Genomic DNA, 16,818 nt, shown 5'->3' with positions numbered 1-16,818 from the left:
GAATTAACCTGAGAATGACACGTGAGATTTTTTTTAGAGTATTAATTAATTTAAGATAAAAATAAACAACCTAAATCCTAATTAATTTATACTCTAAAAATAACTCTAAAATAAAATAAAATATTTCCTGAAATTAACATTAAATAAATAATAAGATAAATTAAGATAAAATCAAGAAATAAACAACCTAAATCCTAATCAAATCTAAAATCTAAAAAGGTAATAAATAAAGATAGATAAAAACTACAAAAATCTAGCAAATCACAATAAAAACTCATAAAATCCTGAATTAATTAAAAATCTGAATATTCAATAAAAATACCATAAAAATTAATTAATACTCTAAAAATAAATAATAAGATAAATTAAGATAAAATCATGAAATAAACAACCTAAATCCTAATGAAATCTAAAATTTAAAAAAGGTACTAAATAAATATAGATAAAAACTATCAAAATCTAGCAAATCACAATAAAAACTCATAAAATCATGAATTAATTAAAAATCCGAAAATTCAATAAAAATACCATAAAAATTAATTAATACTCTAAAAATAAATCAAAAATAAATTAAGATAAAATCAAGAAATAAACAACTTAAATCCTAATCAAATCTAAAATTTAAAAATGTATTTTTTTATGAGAATTAACCTGAGAATGACACGTGAAATATTTTTTGTGAGAATGACACGTCATTAAATCAGCCTGATAAAAGTTCTTCTTTTCTAATATATATATATATATATATATATATTGATTGATATTGATATTGATATTGATAACTATTAAATGCAATATTAATACATTAATTATTTTCTAAAAAATATGGATTTATTTAATATTTAAATTACTAAGAAATCATAAAATATAAATATAACATCATTTACCTACTAATTATAGTATGAGCGATAAAACTTATGAAGAAAGACATAGAATGAGGGATGACACTTGTCGGAGTTGCCACTTTTTGGTTTCGGAAATAGTATATTGTATAGGATAGGATATTATATGATAAGTTTGTTGCTAATGTAAAGGTCAAATAAATTTTTATTATTATTATAATTATTTATAAATTTTCCTCAAGTTGTGATTAATAATTAAAATTGAATTAAGAACAGTATTTAATTTTAATTACGAGAAATGAATTTTTTTTTACAATTAGTAATTAATATAATGAATAATATAAAATTTTATTAATCACTAATTAATATTTGATTACTCTTATAAAATTTTATTAATAACTAATTAATATTATTATTAATGTATAGATCAATGAAGTTTACTTATATATATATTGATTTTGAATAATTGATGTTTATTTGATACATTAGAAATATAAATTACACCATTCAGAAACGGATTAACTAATATTGTTATTCATATTGATGATAAAATTTATTTCTTGGTGAAGTCAATTTTACTCAAATAGTGTTTTATTTATTAGCATTAGATATAACATTCATGTGAACTTTACTTATATAAATATATAATATATAAATATATATTAAAATATGAAAGTAATTGATGATAATAAATAAAAACACATATTTTACAATATTTATTTGTAAAATATATATACATATTAAAAAATTGAATACCATTAACTAACATGCACCAGTTACATAACTAGTCAATTTATTAATTTTATATTATTGACAGGGACAGAAAACGGTTTCGAAAAATCAGCCAGTATAAGAAGTCATGGAATCATGTCATTGTCAACATCATGTCTGTCTGTCTCCTTGACTAATTACAAAAGTGTCCATCTGACCCTCCTCGATTGCTCCGTTGCTTCCTACCCCTTTCCTCTTATTTCACTCTCAACTTCTCTCGTTTCCACCGGAGTTTCCTTAACCCAACCAGGGATATTCCAGTAATTTCGAAACACTATAAATTGATTGACTCCACTCTTAGCGTGTAAAGCGGTTTTCACTTTGTTTAGTTTCATAGTAACTTCTTCTTCTTGCTCCCGAAAACTCCAATTTCCAATTTGAATCCCAATGGAAAGAACCGGTTACAGAAACAGAGGCAACCATGGTAATGGTGGTAGAGGAGGAGGGTTTGCTGGACAGAATCAACAGCAACCGGGTGCTGCCGGTGGTGGTGGTGGTAATGGTGGCAGAGGTGGTGGGTTTCAAGGCCAGCAGCAACCGGTTGGTGGCGGTGGTGGCGGTAGAGGAGGGTTTTACGGCCATCAAACTGGTGGTAGCGGTGGTGCTGGTGGCAGAGGTGGTGGTGATGGCAGAGGAGGGTTTCCAGGCCAGTACCAACTTGGTGGTGGTTCTGGTAGCAGAGGGGGAGGGTTTCACGGCCAGCATTACCAACCTGTTGGTGGTGGTGGTGCTAGTGGCAGAGGTGGCGGTGATGGAAGAGGGGGAGGGTTTCAAGGCCAGTACAAACAGCAACGTGGCGGTGGTGGTGGTGGTGGCAGAGGTGGAGGGTTTCAAGGCCAGTACCAACAGCAACCTGGTGGTGGTGGTGGCAGAGGTGGTGGCGGTAGAGGTGGTGCTAGTGACAGAGGGTTTCAATCGCAGCAACAAGAACAACAACTGTGGTCCCAAAAGGGAAACCCCTCTTCCTCCTCCGTCCAAACTAACATCACAATTGGGTCTTCAATCCTTCCTTCAACCTCTAGAACCAACCATCCGAACACTCATCCAGGTAAATTTAACTATGGTTTTAGATTTTTGTTGCTTGCAGTTGCTTAGTTGACTTTGGATTGCGATCTTTGAAATTGATAACAAATGCAGTAATTGTTGTTAGGATTCAGTTGTGGAACTGGAAACATCTTTGACAGAGAATGCAATTTCAGTTGCAAAAAACAATTTAAAACCCTTCACTCAACCTTCACTTTAATCTTTATCTTGACTTGATCGCAAATATTTAAATGCATCAATTACTTTGTGTAGATATTGGAAGGCTTACCATATCAGATGATGCGGCAGTGGAGAAGATTTCACCAGTGCACAGGCCAGACAAAGGGGGAACCCTTGCGGTTCGAAACTGCAAGTTGCATGTGAATCACTTCCGAGTCGGCTTCGACTCTCAGGGAACAATCATGCACTACGATGTGGATGTGAAGCCTTCCTTGCCGCCTCAAAACGGCCGCCCTCAGAAGATCTCGAAGTTTGACCTGTCCTTAATCAGGGACAAGCTGTTTTCCGACGATCCCCAGAGGCTGCCGTTGCTGAAGACAGCCTATGACGGGGAGAAGAACATATTCAGTGCGGTGCTGCTGCCGGAGGAGACTTTCATTGTTGATGTCTCCAAAGGTGAAGATGAAAGGACCATTTCATATGCGGTTACTCTAACCCTGGTGAACAAGCTCCCGCTTCACAAATTAAAGGATTACATCAGCGGCAAAGTGCTTAACATCCCAAGGGACATCTTACAAGGAATGGATTTGGTGGTGAAGGAGAATCCGTCAAAACGAACCGTTTCGTTGGGGCGGTGCTTCTTCCCCACAGAACATCCTTTGATAGAGAGGGACCTCGAGCCTGGCGTGATTGCAATTGGAGGGTTTCAGCATAGTCTCAAGCCCACCTCTCAGGGCATATCAATCTGCCTTGACTATCAGGTTCTGTCTTTCCACAAGAAAATGTCTGTGTTGGATTTTCTTTATGCTCGAATTCAAGGTTTCAATATAGATGAGTTTTGGAAATACAAGAAAGATGTGGAGCTTTCACTTATTGGGCTGAAAGTGAATGTCACTCATAGGAGAACCAAACAGAAATACACTATTGCCAAGTTAACAACTGAAGATACAAGGCATATTACTTTCACTAAGGTGGACCCTGAGGGCCAAAATCCTCCGACGAAAACGACCCTTGTTGCTTACTTTAAAGATAAGCATGGTGTGGACATTACGTACAAGGATATTCCTTCTTTAGTTTTTGTGGGGAGCAAGACGAATTATGTGCCTATGGAGTTGTGTGACTTGGTTGATGGCCAGAGATTCCCGAAAGAGCTTTTGGATAAGTATCCTGCTAATAATTTGAAAAAGATGTCCTTGTGTCGTCCTAGTGAGAGGGAATCAATAATACAGAAGATGATGAAGTCAAATGCTGGACCTTGCGGGTAATGTTTTTTGGTCTTGAATGGTTTCCTTCATATGCTGTTGTACTGTGCAATTACAATGTTTTATTTAGTGTTTTTTTTGCATTATTATTTGCATATAACAACGTGGCTTTGAAACTGTTTATTGTACTTATTCAAATGTTTTATGCACTTGCTTTCTCCTCATTTGTTTACTTTTTATTTACAATTTAGAGACATTCTGGGATTTTTTTAATGTGTATGCTTTTTGGAATTTGAATTGAGTACTTCATGATTTTTAGTTACTTTCCCATGCAAATTCAATGATGCATTCTTGGCTGTTTTTTTTTCAAATTGGTTTTAGCTCAGCAGTTTCAACGATGCATATCAGGTTTATCTTTATGGGAACTGCTTGAATAAGATGCTTGCCAAGATAGTATTTTTGAACTTGCTTTTTTTTCATTACTGCCCTCTACCCTGCTTTTGTACTGTCCAACAATTTTTTATTTATTTGTTAACAGAAAAATGCCTCACTAAATCTTTTTTTGACAGTGGGGAAATTCTTCAGAATTTTGGAATGACTGTCAAGACCTCCATGACAGATGTGACTGCACGCGTAATTAGGCCTCCGACATTGAAGTTAGGTCATCCAAGTGGTAAGATTATTAGTGAGCCACTGAGGCCTGAGAAAGTTCACTGGAATCTAGTTGAAAAATCAATGGTGGAGGGTAAGCCAGTTGAGTGTTGGGGCATTCTTGACTTCACCAGCAAAGGGCCTACCCGGTGGAAACTAAGAGGCACTCAATTTGTTGAGAACCTTTTGGATAAGTACAACAGAAAATTGGGCATTGACATGAAGGAGCCAGTCTGGTATGAACATTCTGCAATGTGGAAACTTGGGGATTATAATTTACTATATGAATTACTTGAACAAATTAATGACAAGGTTCAAAAAAAATGTGGACAACGACTGCAATTTCTTCTTTGTGTGATGGCTGGCAAAGATCAAGGTTACAAGTGCCTCAAGTGGATTGCTGAGACCAAGGTTGGCTTAGTGACACAATGCTGCTTATCTGGTAATGCTAATGAAGGATCAGACCAATATCTCACTAATCTGGCTCTCAAAATCAATGCAAAAATTGGAGGCACTAATGTGGAGCTTGTTAACCGGCTCCCACACATAGACGGTGAAGGTGATGTTATGTTCATCGGGGCTGATGTGAACCATCCAGGTTCCCGTGATATCAACAGTCCATCAATTGCTGCTGTGGTTGCAACTGTTAACTGGCCTGCTGCAAACCGCTATGCAGCGCGTGTTTGTGCTCAAGGCCACCGGGTTGAGAAAATTGTGAATTTTGGAGAAGTTTGCCTTGATCTTGTTACGTATTATGAAAGTCTGAACAAAGTTAGGCCTGAAAAAATTGTCATCTTTCGTGATGGTGTAAGTGAGAGCCAATTTCTCATGGTTCTTACTGAGGAGCTGCAAGATTTGAGGAGAGCATTTTCTCGTTCGAATTATTTCCCAACCATCACTCTTATTGTAGCCCAAAAGCGACATCAAACTCGTTTGTTTCCTGCTAGTGCAAAGGATGGGGCTCCTAGTGGTAATGTGCTCCCTGGAACAGTTGTTGACACAATCGTCGTGCATCCCTTTGAATTTGACTTTTACCTTTGTAGTCACTATGGAAGTCTCGGTACGAGCAAGCCTACTCACTATCACGTCTTGTGGGATGAGCACAAGTTTAGTTCTGATGATTTGCAGAAACTTATCTATGATATGTGCTTTACCTTTGCAAGGTGCACTAAACCTGTATCTTTAGTCCCTCCAGTGTACTATGCTGATCTTGCTGCTTATAGAGGACGACTATACTATGAAGCGAAGATTGGGGTGCAATCTCCAGGTTCAAATTCATCTTCTTCGTCATCTCCTTTGGCTTCTTCGTCATTTTCTTCAATAGCGTCATATTCGAATGATGCATCTTGTTACAAGCTGCACCCTACTATGGAAAATGTAATGTTCTTCGTTTGAAAGGTTTGCATCTGCATTCTGCAACTTCTCTTACTTCTTTGCATTCAGACCTTCTTTGCATTGGGACAAATTACTTTAGTACTAATGTTAAGTAGTTTGTAGGCAAATGTTAGTTATTAGTGATGTTAGTAAATTAGTCTCTCATCAGGGTTCGAACCCTAGACCCTTCACCTTTCATTCCCTCCAACCCTTGTGTCTTAGCTCTTACCACTTGAGCTAACCCTCGGGGACGTCAAAGTTGTCTATGTAATTGTTGGAGTTATTTTGTTTGTGAAGACTATGCGAGTTTTTTATGTAAGGGTGGGCGTGCTTAAATAAATGTATTGTCTCCTGTTTTATGTTCTTAACTTATTATGATTTGATATCTTACTGCTCTCAGTACAGGCATATTATATTTTATTTATAATAATTGATGAAATAAATCTTTTATGATTGTGTAAAAGTTATGACGATTTAAATTATAATTAATAAAATCAAACTTCGTTATCAATATAGATTAGAAAAGAGCAAGGGCTATGAGAGCCACTTGCTGATGTGTTAATTCCTGGTGCATTCTGCAACTAGATTAATTCTCACAGGATCCTTTTCCATGTGTTGTTACCACGTTTCTCAATACTTTTAGTGTACGCGTGTCACAACGATGTTTCTCCCCACCCCTTCTCCCACTAACCTGAAATTCCCTAACCGTCTCATTTTAAACTTCTCGCAATTCCATCTCCCTGCGTTCTCCATAGAAAACCCTCACACCGCCGCCCCTCCGCGATGTTCCTCCACCAAATCCCTCATATCCCACACCCAGTTCCTCACTGCATTTGCTTCACAGATCCTGTCATTCCAGCAACTAACCTCATCCACGGCCAACTACCCAGCCTTCCCAAGCCATCACAAGCGGAAACCTCTGTGCTCTAACGACCACCACGTGCAGCCCCGCCCCACCATTCGGACCCGGATCGGGTCCAGGGAACATGAGCAGCATTCCGAAGATTGACGGTGATGTCGCCGAAGTACATCAAGAGCACGCACGACAGTGCCATTGGCAACTTTGGGATTCCCCAGTACGGAGGTTGCATGGCTTATCATTTGGGTATTCATTATTTATTTGGGTTCTTATTTTCTATTTTGTGTTCTGTTCTGAGTTATGTTCATATCATTATGGGATTTTTGGTTTTTGTTCTGAGTAGGATGAAGGCAATCTTAATGAGAAGAAACAAGAGGAATCCAATAATTGAAAAGAGAAGAAAGAGGAATCTGAACTGATGAGAGTGGTGAGTTTCTGATTCAGGTTTGATGTGGTATTTTATTATAAGCTTTTTTTCCTTTTAGATTGTGATTTCTTCAGCAGTGTTTTATCATTGATTATTGCTTTAAATTATGATTGATTGATTTCTATTTAAAGTTCCAGTTCCAGGAACAATTTTATATGTTGCAGAATATATCATTGTTATAATATTAATGGAATGATCCATTACATGTTTTCTTTGTCTATGTGTATAACATGATTGAGATGGCTATAGGAGATAGAAGAGTTAGACTGTGAAGAAAAAGAATTATGGAGCGAAAGACAAGTTGTACGTGTGTTGAGAAAGTTGTAGTGATCTTAGTTTTCTTTTTCTTCTAAATTTTTTTATAATTGTACTATGTGTTTCCTTGAGCAATCCAAGTGAGTTGTTCGTGTAACCTGGCTAGATTCACTATACATACTGTTTGCGATGCTCGCTGCTGCTCAAACTGAATTACTGAAACAATAGCTTTGGGAGATGTATGATGGAGACCACACAGTAATAGAAGATTTTGGTTTTATCATAAGGCATAATGACTACAAATTTTCCATCATTCGAGAACTGTAATCTGCAAATTCCTTTGTTATGTTTCATCAATATGCATTCTTTTTCTTTTGAGCTTTGAGTTTTCTTAAAAGCTAGATAGGGTCTGAAAAGGAGAAGAGGTTATTATTTAGGTAGCGTTTGGTAGCGGAACGGAACAGGACGGAACGGAACAGAACAGAATGTAACATAATGGAACAGGACAATAATGTTTCATGTATCGTGTTTGGTAACTTCACATCATTAGAACAGAATTATAAGTTAAATTACATATATGACCCTATTGTGCATCTTCCTCCTCTCATGGATTCGCTACTGTTACTGCACAGATATAATTCAAAATTTATTTGTTTCTTTGGGCAAATGTTCAAATTCAATGTGTGCGTGATTACTTTCAATGGGAGTGAATTGATTTTTAAATTCTTTCCCTGCAGTTTCTTTCTTTCATATGCTATCATAGGGCATGCCTCAAATTTATTGATTCACATGGAAACAGTGTGATGTGGAAGATATATAATTGGCTTTTAATCGATGTTTTGTGGCTATGGTAATATGTCTCATATTTCAATCGATGTTTCATAGGATTTACATGGAATCCCATTTTCCATTTTACGAAGAAGAACGAGGAATCAATGGAGGGGTCTGATGAGATTTCAAAATAAGTTAGGGTTATTTTTGTCCGTGTAATTTTTTAAAGAGAGTGTTCCGTTCTGTTCCTTTTCGTTCCACCATTTTTCAGGGAACCAAAGTGTTCCGTTCCAGAAGCATTATGTCCTGTTCCGTTCCATCTTAAAAACGTGACAAACACAGAACAGAACCCACATGTCTTGTTCCGTTCCCTTCCTACCTGTCTACCAAACGCTACATTAGCTTCTCATACAGGCTTCCTCATACACAAGAGGGACCAAAGTAATTACACCCAAATCCAAAGGGTTTACAAAGTAAATACATACAAATAGAAGAGTTGGAAATCAGCTGAGCATAGAATAGTTTCAACCTTTTACACTTCAGAGCATAGATTAGAATGGAACTAATTATTTGCAGGCTTTATTAATTTGACCATTTGTTTCTTTTTGTGTCTGCAAATTATGGGTTTGTCTGAAGTGTTATTTTATTTTTTTCATTTCTTGAAACCCCACTTCATGTTCTACTGTTTTATATGCTGAACTGGCATTTATGTTCTCTTCTGTGATATTCTTCTGCTGCTAAGGTTCTGATTGCAGCTGGTGCTTTTGTGGCGATTGGGCAGCTTTCTAAGCCATATACTTATGTGTTTCTATATGGAAGAGTTTGATATGAAGGCCATTATTCAAGCTGGAGGTTTCCCATCATCACGCTCTTCTGTTTTTCCTGCTTCCATTAATCAATTAATCCAGTTTTCATCATCTATGCCACTTCCACTTGAGAGGTAAGATAATTCATTGGTGTCAGCTTGGTGTTTGACTCATGGGAATTTCTCTAAATCCTCTTGAAATTTGAAGTTAATTATGCTGAAAGGTAATTAATTACTAAATATTCTTATTCTTTCCCTATGCAAGAGTTCATTAAATCTTGCATTTGATTCATAAGATTAAAATCATTTATTATCTTAAGTGTTTTGCTTACATGTTCCCTCATTGTTTATTTCTGGGAGCTACACAGTTTACATCCACACTGAAATCATTTTTAAATTGTACACTTCACTATGCTATGAATAAGAAAATGGGTATAAACTAATTATTAGGCTGTTTGCTAAAATTTACAGGATGTGACAGAAAATCCACAAGAAATCGCAACCTGAAAATATTTGAGGATGAATTTCATTGTTAGTAATGATGCAGTATCATTTTCAGATGATGGACTACGTGTTACCCTAGTTCCCTACCAATGTTACTTGGTGAGCTTGACTTTCTTCACATTTCTGATTGAATGGTGTTTTTGTTTATAGTCATCTCTCTCCTGATTATGTTTGTACAGAGCATTGATTTCTGATCTCTTTTTTTCTACAGGAATAAAATATGGTCATTCGTTGTGACATTGCGTGACCTGTGGTGGTTACGAAGGTGTTACCATTTGCGCATCCAGTTTTCTGAATCTGCTAATGAAGTTCCTTAGGCTGATGAAGATGCTCCGTGTCATAACCTTGCTCATGATGGTGATAGCCACAAACTTGAGTCTTGAAGTATCAATTCCTGAGCTGAATGAAGAATTTCATGTGGCTGATGCATCTCCCAACGAAGTAAGTCCCCCTGATGCTCTAACTGCTGCTAAGAGAATAGTTGAATCTGTCCTAGGAAGCACAGTTGGAAGTTGCAGTCCAAAAGTTTTGAAGTCTGGAAAATTTCATTTGTATTGTTAGTAATCAATCAAAGATTTTCAACTTCAACTATCATTGGTAGTAATCTACCACATTAACATGGTTTAGCTTTAATCGGTCTAAAATCCAACTAACCACATGTAGGATCTCATTATGATAGGTACCTTTAAATTTTCATGGCATGGCATTAGGAAGTTTTTCCTTATGCAGAACTCTGAAGTCCTCGAAAACATACCAATTCAACTGGATATAATCAAAACAGTGCATCGTTTCCAAACACTCTTTCAAGATATTTCTATTTCAGCATGTTAGAATCTTCCATGCTTACCATTACTGGTTCTGTTGTATACAGGTTGTAAATGAGATACTTGGCTTGGACTGGGTTATGAGGTTCCTTCACACAGGATGCTCTCGAAGATTTCTAAAATTGTTGGAACAATGCAAGCAATCTTCACTGTACCATGTCCCCATCTATTTGGGAAAAATGTATACATGTATACACTCCTGATCAGGCACTCAATGACCATTTGAGTTAAGTCTTCTATACAGAATTTCTTGACTGCAAAATCTCTATTTGTTTGAACATGATTATGATGGTTAAGCTTCCTCTTTATACTCAAATGCATTTTTGTCCTAGTTGTTGTCACGAGATCTTTTGTGTTCGTGCTTTTGCTTAGAATTGTACCTATTATTGTAAAATGTTTTTCTAACTTATCTTAATATTCTAACTCTTCACCAATCTTTATAAGCATATACCCGTTTTATGCAGGTCCAAAATGGTAGTTTTTTAAATTTTCACTGAATGGTAGTTTAAGTTGCACTCATTTTGCCTCTTTTCTTCTCTTTGTGCTTCTCTCTTGATATGCTATATTTAGTTCTCCTTAACTTTTTCGGGAAATTCATTCACCGGAATCAATCCTTCTACATGGAGCTTTCACTAAGACTTCCACCACAAGCTTCACAAATAAACCAGATACCATTCTTCCATCACAATCCTTTCAAAATGTAACTGTTATTCTGAAAGCTCTTATCGATCCCTATTGCAGGCGTATAAACATGAGAAAGCAAGGAAAGTAGGTGCTCGCATGTAGCGGTGAAGGAAGGTATGAACATGAGAAAGCAACATGGGGAGAAGATGCTTTATATGCTTCATTAAGTTTCAATTTTGATTAGATTACAGAGGAGGCAAAAAAGAATGGACATAGAGTGTTGTGTATTACAATCGAGGATTTTTTTAATGGAGCAGGGAAGGATTATTGCCCATTTGAGGAGTAGGGAAGGATTTCTATCTAATACAATTTGTCATCTTTAATTAGTGCAGCATGTGCACACCAGACTATTATGGCTGCCAGCAAAATAATCAAAAAAAAATTGTTATTTTGGTTGCAAACTTAACATTGGAACGTTGCAGCAGAGGGAATGAACCGCAAAACACTTGGTGATATTAGACTTGGCCCCGTTTGGAAACACAACTTAATTAAGCGCTTATGTCATAAGCGCTTATGGCGCTTATGTCATAAGCGCTTTATGCATAAGCTATTTTAAATTTTTTATTGAAATAAATTAAAAATAAGCTATATATAAGCATAAGCTCTTTTTCATAAGCTATCATGAATAGCTTATGAAAATAAGCTCAAAACAGCTTATGGCAGGGCATAAGTTGTTTGCATAAGCTCTCCCAAACATTGGCATAAGAGCTTATGTTATCAGATAAACTCAAATAAGCTCTTCCAAACGGGATCTTGGTCGTGGTAAGAGTAGGAGTTTAGTTTATGAGTCCCCTCTCTATATCTCTTAGCCATGTGAAAATGTCACTTCTCTATGATACATTATGTTGCCATTTCTTGCCTTTCCTTATTTCTTTTCTCATAAGTGTATCTTTCCTCTAGAGCTCTACCTTTGTACATCAATGGTTCTGCTGGAGTTTAAATACGAATCCTAACTATGATGTTATTAACTGGTGACCAAACTAATAGCTTTCATTTTTTTAATTTTTAATTTTATGTTTTGAAAAACAATGACATCCTTGAATCTTTGACAGAAAGCCAAATTGTAGCTCTTGGTTTCTTTTGCATTCTGCTTTTATTGGAAAGTCAATTTAACTTCAATGTAAATTTAGATTAAAGTTATTGAGATGCACAAACCATGTTTAACTATCCTCTTAAAAGACTTTGTTTAAATGATGCTATTTCATTCTATGATGTTATTTCATTCTCAGTCTCTTTCTTCTGGTAGGTTTAATTGTTCTCTAATTAACCCTTCCTCTTCTCCTTTTCTCTCAGCATGTTTTGAAATTTTTTGCTGCATCATTTTCTCTATCGTGGCATACCACTACTCTAAGTTGGTCCTTTTAATTGCTCTCTTAATTGTTGCTTTCTACAGTGGGGGGCTATGTGGTTTACTCCCCGTTAGCTTTCCTTTGTTTTAGTTACTTTTGGGTTGTAGCATATGACAAGTTATTGCCTTGATTTCTTCATGTAATTATTTTCTCAACAAGCTAGACTCCTCTACTATTACTGAAACTCTATTCACTGTTGTACCATTGTATTGCGTCTGATTTCTTATGTTGTTGCTTGAGATGTTTCAGTGGATGTTTGTTAATCTAATGGATTTCTAGTTTAAGAAATAAGTTATTAGAAGCAACTTGAGAGATAATTCTTGAATAATTAAAATTAAAACTAAACATGCTCGCAATTGATGCCAAGCTTGTCTTTGCAACTTTTATCTAACTGCTCAGTGTGCTAAATACAAGTCTATAATTAGAACCATGTGTAACATATATTCATAACTTCAAAGTGTGTTACAACCGCACTTTAAAGTGTGTGTAGAGTGCGATGGATGAAGTGCGTTAGACCGTTAGTGCTGCTAATTATAGTACAAAAGTAAATTATGAACAAAATATAAAACATGATACAAGAGCATCCATTTACTAAACAACAATATAGCATTACAATAAACCCTAAACTTGTAACTCAACCAGGTACAATAAACCCCATAAACTTATTTGCATGTTTTGGCAAATCTTCTTGCTCTTCAGGGCTCTTAACTCAGTCGATCCAGGACCAAGTGGCTAATGAGGCGGTCTATTTGCTCATATTTATGAAGCAACGTTTTATGAGATACCCTCTACATTAGCTACTTTGAGAACTCAGAATGAGAAATGATTGTCTCCCCATACATTAACTACTTTGGAACTCTAAATGTGAATATCCAAATTTTGAGTTCTCGAAGTAGCTAAGGTTGGGGATGAAATCTAGAGAATCTCAACCATTGTTACCCAATGAATAAGAATGCAAAAGGAGGAGGAACAAGGGAGAAGAAGACAAGGAAGAACATCTCCAATAGAAAGAAAATGAAGGAAGAATTATGTGAGAAAGAGATAAATGCAATCAAAATTATAGAATCTAAATTAGCATAGGAAATAACAGTCGACATAATATTTAAGATGTGTGTTAATTGGGGAGTTTTGAAAATTAGAAGTTTCAAAATTTGCCTAAGTTACAGTTAAAGTGGCCAAGCATTGTAGGTCACGCAGGTTCAAGGTGCAATACCTACGCACTTTGAAATTACATGACCTATGCACTTGTAAGTGTGAGAAAAAAATTTGAATGTTGTTTTCAAATTTCACAGCTTTAAAAGTGACAATGATAGATGTTGGGGCGGTGGCAATAACAACTACCTAACTCTTATGTACACGTGTTTTCTTCATATATCGAAAAGATAAATTGCACATTTTAACCATTCAGGGATTGATCTCTAGACCTCCTCACTTCCCTAACCCACTTAAACTATCATTCAGGAAATTACGTAACTTTTTTGAATTTTGTTAGAGTTGAAACTATATCATTCAATATATCCCAAATAAAAATGAAAATTAATATTGTTTTTATATCTATCTAATCATTAATCTGTGGTGGCGGAGCACATGGGAATGCTAAAAGTAAAAGGGTACGAAACTGGTGAAGGTTGCTATGCTAGTTGGGGTCTGTTCTGTACACACCAAATCCCAACTGTCCCGGAATCTGAACATAACCCTCTGCATCTATCCTCTCACTTCTGACACATTCCACCTTTGTTCTTCACTTTTGCTCCCTCTTTTGTTTTCTCCTGTCTCTTTCTGCCACCATCTCTTCCCTCTCTCTCTTTTGTTCCTCAAATATTCTCTTTTTGGGTTCCTCTTACACCATAGCTGAGGCAACAACCTACCTTCTACCTTGTCCTGTTTCGTCACTTTTTTCCTTTAACAGGATTCATTCACCTTCACCCCAAGATCCCAATTTTCGCTTCAATTCTATTATTATCACTCTCTGATGATATTGATATGATAAGGGTTAGTTTTTGTGCTTCTTTCATTGATATTAGGTTATAAGGTCTTGCTTGTTGATTGTTGAATCAATATTTTATCTTCTTTTTTTTCTTGTTTTTTCTTTTCTGGATTTTGTAGATACATATTCATTGTAAATGGGAATCGCTTGTGCTGGCCTTCATAGTTGAATCTTGAATTCATACATGTGTACATGAGTTATATTCATTGATATTTTGGTGAATTCATAAATTTAAAGAGAGTGATTGTGACATGGAAATGTTGTTTAATTGCAAGCTATTGAAGTTTATGGCTGGTGGCAATCTGAATTCCACAGCTTGCAAATGTGTGCTTCTCTTTGTTGCTGTTTTGATCCTCAGAACTCTGTTTCTTCCTCATTCCCCTGGCTTTGAATGGAGCAACATTGTATATGTCCGCAACCAATCTCCATCGGTCGGTTCCGGAATTCGGCAAGACAAGTTCTTGGAGGTTCCTCAGATTGTGTGGGGGCTGAATAACCAGAAGATTGCATTTGCAAGGGCTTGCCTTACTGCCAGAATGCTGAACCGGACACTACTAATGCCTAGTCTCAGTGCCTCCTTGTTCTACAAGGAAATTGACCTCTTGCAGCCCATTTCATTTGATAAGGTGTTCCAATTTGATAAGTTTAATGCACTCTGCAGTGGTTTTGTCCAACTGGGTCGCTACTCGGATCTCTCGAATGCGACTCGAGTGCTTGAAATGCAGAAAGGAAGTGGTAGGAAGTGGACAATGGAGAGGGATTTGGATCAATTGGAACAGCATAGCAGGGTATCCTCATTTGATGATCATGAAACAATTCGGATAGTTGGGAAAAACCCTTTCTTGTGGCATGACCATTGGCCTGTGAAGGATTATGCAAAGGTTTTTGAGTGCTTAGTTTTGGTGGATGAGATTTCTCAAGAAGCAGATAGAGTTGTGTCTAGGATTAGAGGAAGCACTGAACCTCTACCATATGTTGCTGTGCACATGAGGGTGGAAATTGATTGGATGATTCACTGCAAAAAATTGGAGCAGAGATTAAACACAAACCAAATTTGCAGCAGTGAGAAAGAGATAAAAGAAAGAGTTAGGAACATTGCAGATTTGAAGAGACCTGTTGTTGTTTATCTTGCAGTGGCTGATAAACTGCTTAAGAATTCTTCCATACTGGAAGGTTGGGAAGAAGGGCTTGTACCTTTTGAGAAGAAGAAACTTGGTGTTGATGAGATTTATAGAAAGTATCCTTATCTGATTCAGTCTGCAATTGACTATGAAGTGTGTTTGAGGGCTGATATCTTTGTTGGGAACAGTTTCTCCACTTTTTCAAGTCTTGTGGTTCTTGAAAGAACACAGAAGATGATCAGAAATGTGGATGTGAGATGGCCTTCTTATGCTTATAATGTGCCTGGAGAGTTAAATGGCCCTATGAGATGGGTTACAAATATGTCTGATTCAAACCTTCAAGCAATCAGCTATGGCACTAATCACATTTCTTCTTGAAAGAGAGCCTATGAAAACCCTGCCACACATCTAAGACCTGCTCTTGTTTCAAAGTTCTTCACTCCTGGATTTTTTGGGTTTAAGCAATAGCTATCTTCCAATGAAGCAATCTCCTTCAAGTCGGGTAAGAACACTAGGGTGGAAAAGCTCTCCTGCCAAGTATTTATCGCAAATACTTTAACAGGAACTCAAATTTGAGATGTCCGCTTAAACTAGATCAACCTCGCTCAATTGATCCCCTCGATTTAGATTAAGGCACTTGAATGTTGATATTATTCTTTTTTTATGTAAAGAATTCCACCATGAAAAACAGCTGTTTATATGAGGTACAAATTCTCATCTTATAAAAATTCAAATCATTATTTATTAATCTTGATTCCAAAGGTTGCATTTTGAGGTGCCCACTAGGGTGGGGAAGTTTCAAAATGTTCAATGGATGGACCAGTCCTCCCAGCCGTTGATATATTATATTTTAAGTTGGTGGTCAGGATTTTGTACCTTTTACTTTGGCAACAGGTCAAGTGGTTGTCACTAACATGATTTTTATATTTTGCTACGACACCCCCTCAATGACCCGTCTCTCTCATGTACTGTGTGCCTTGTTCTGTATTTTGTCTTATGTGTAGGTCCCAGGTCCCTAGGCAAAAAAAAATCACCATTTTTGAAGTGTAAGGTCTGAGTTTTAACTCGTCTGAGTTTTATCTGCAAACTTCTATTTTAACTCACCTATTTCGTCTAACTAGCATGGAAGAAGAAATGTGAGAAGGACTACACATGATCTGTTCAGGTTAGAAAGGGACTTCACACGGAT

The 16,818-nt window shown here is 36.5% G+C and overlaps 2 protein-coding genes across 3 annotated transcripts; both read left to right on the top strand.

Moving 5' to 3' along the window:
* The first annotated feature begins 1,834 nt into the window (after positions 1–1,834).
* On the top strand, positions 1,835–9,764 carry LOC130714538 (protein argonaute 2-like). The gene is made up of 4 exons (XM_057564446.1): positions 1,835–2,661; positions 2,910–4,077; positions 4,588–9,295; positions 9,632–9,764. The coding sequence occupies exons 1-3, from the start codon at positions 2,001–2,003 to the stop codon at positions 6,062–6,064; spliced, it is 3,306 nt and encodes a 1,101-aa protein (XP_057420429.1). The 5' UTR covers positions 1,835–2,000; the 3' UTR covers positions 6,065–9,295; positions 9,632–9,764.
* Positions 9,765–14,107: 4,343 nt separating this feature from the next.
* On the top strand, positions 14,108–16,377 carry LOC130712089 (O-fucosyltransferase 23-like). Of its 2 annotated transcripts, none has more exons than XM_057561922.1 (2): positions 14,108–14,513; positions 14,793–16,377. In XM_057561922.1, exons 1-2 carry the CDS (start codon positions 14,505–14,507, stop codon positions 16,005–16,007), a joined length of 1,224 nt encoding a protein of 407 aa, XP_057417905.1. In that variant the 5' UTR covers positions 14,108–14,504; the 3' UTR covers positions 16,008–16,377. The 2 variants fall into 2 exon arrangements, with proteins under 2 accessions (XP_057417905.1, XP_057417904.1); XM_057561921.1 differs by having other exon boundaries at positions 14,628–16,377.
* Positions 16,378–16,818: the final 441 nt, after the last annotated feature.

This window comes from Lotus japonicus, chromosome 4 (assembly GCF_012489685.1).
Source record: "Lotus japonicus ecotype B-129 chromosome 4, LjGifu_v1.2".
NCBI lineage: Eukaryota > Viridiplantae > Streptophyta > Magnoliopsida > Fabales > Fabaceae > Lotus > Lotus japonicus.
This window is presented reverse-complemented; position numbering and strand designations above follow the sequence as displayed.

Coding starts and splice junctions, on each gene's coding strand:
- LOC130714538 (XM_057564446.1), top strand. CDS start 2,001: ATGGAAAGAACCGGTTACAGAAACAGAGGCAACCATGGTAATGGTGGT. Junction 2,662..2,909: donor CCATCCGAACACTCATCCAG/GTAAATTTAACT, acceptor TACTTTGTGTAG/ATATTGGAAGGCTTACCATA. Junction 4,078..4,587: donor TCAAATGCTGGACCTTGCGG/GTAATGTTTTTT, acceptor TTTTTTTGACAG/TGGGGAAATTCTTCAGAATT.
- LOC130712089 (XM_057561921.1), top strand. CDS start 14,760: ATGGAAATGTTGTTTAATTGCAAGCTATTGAAGTTTATGGCTGGTGGC.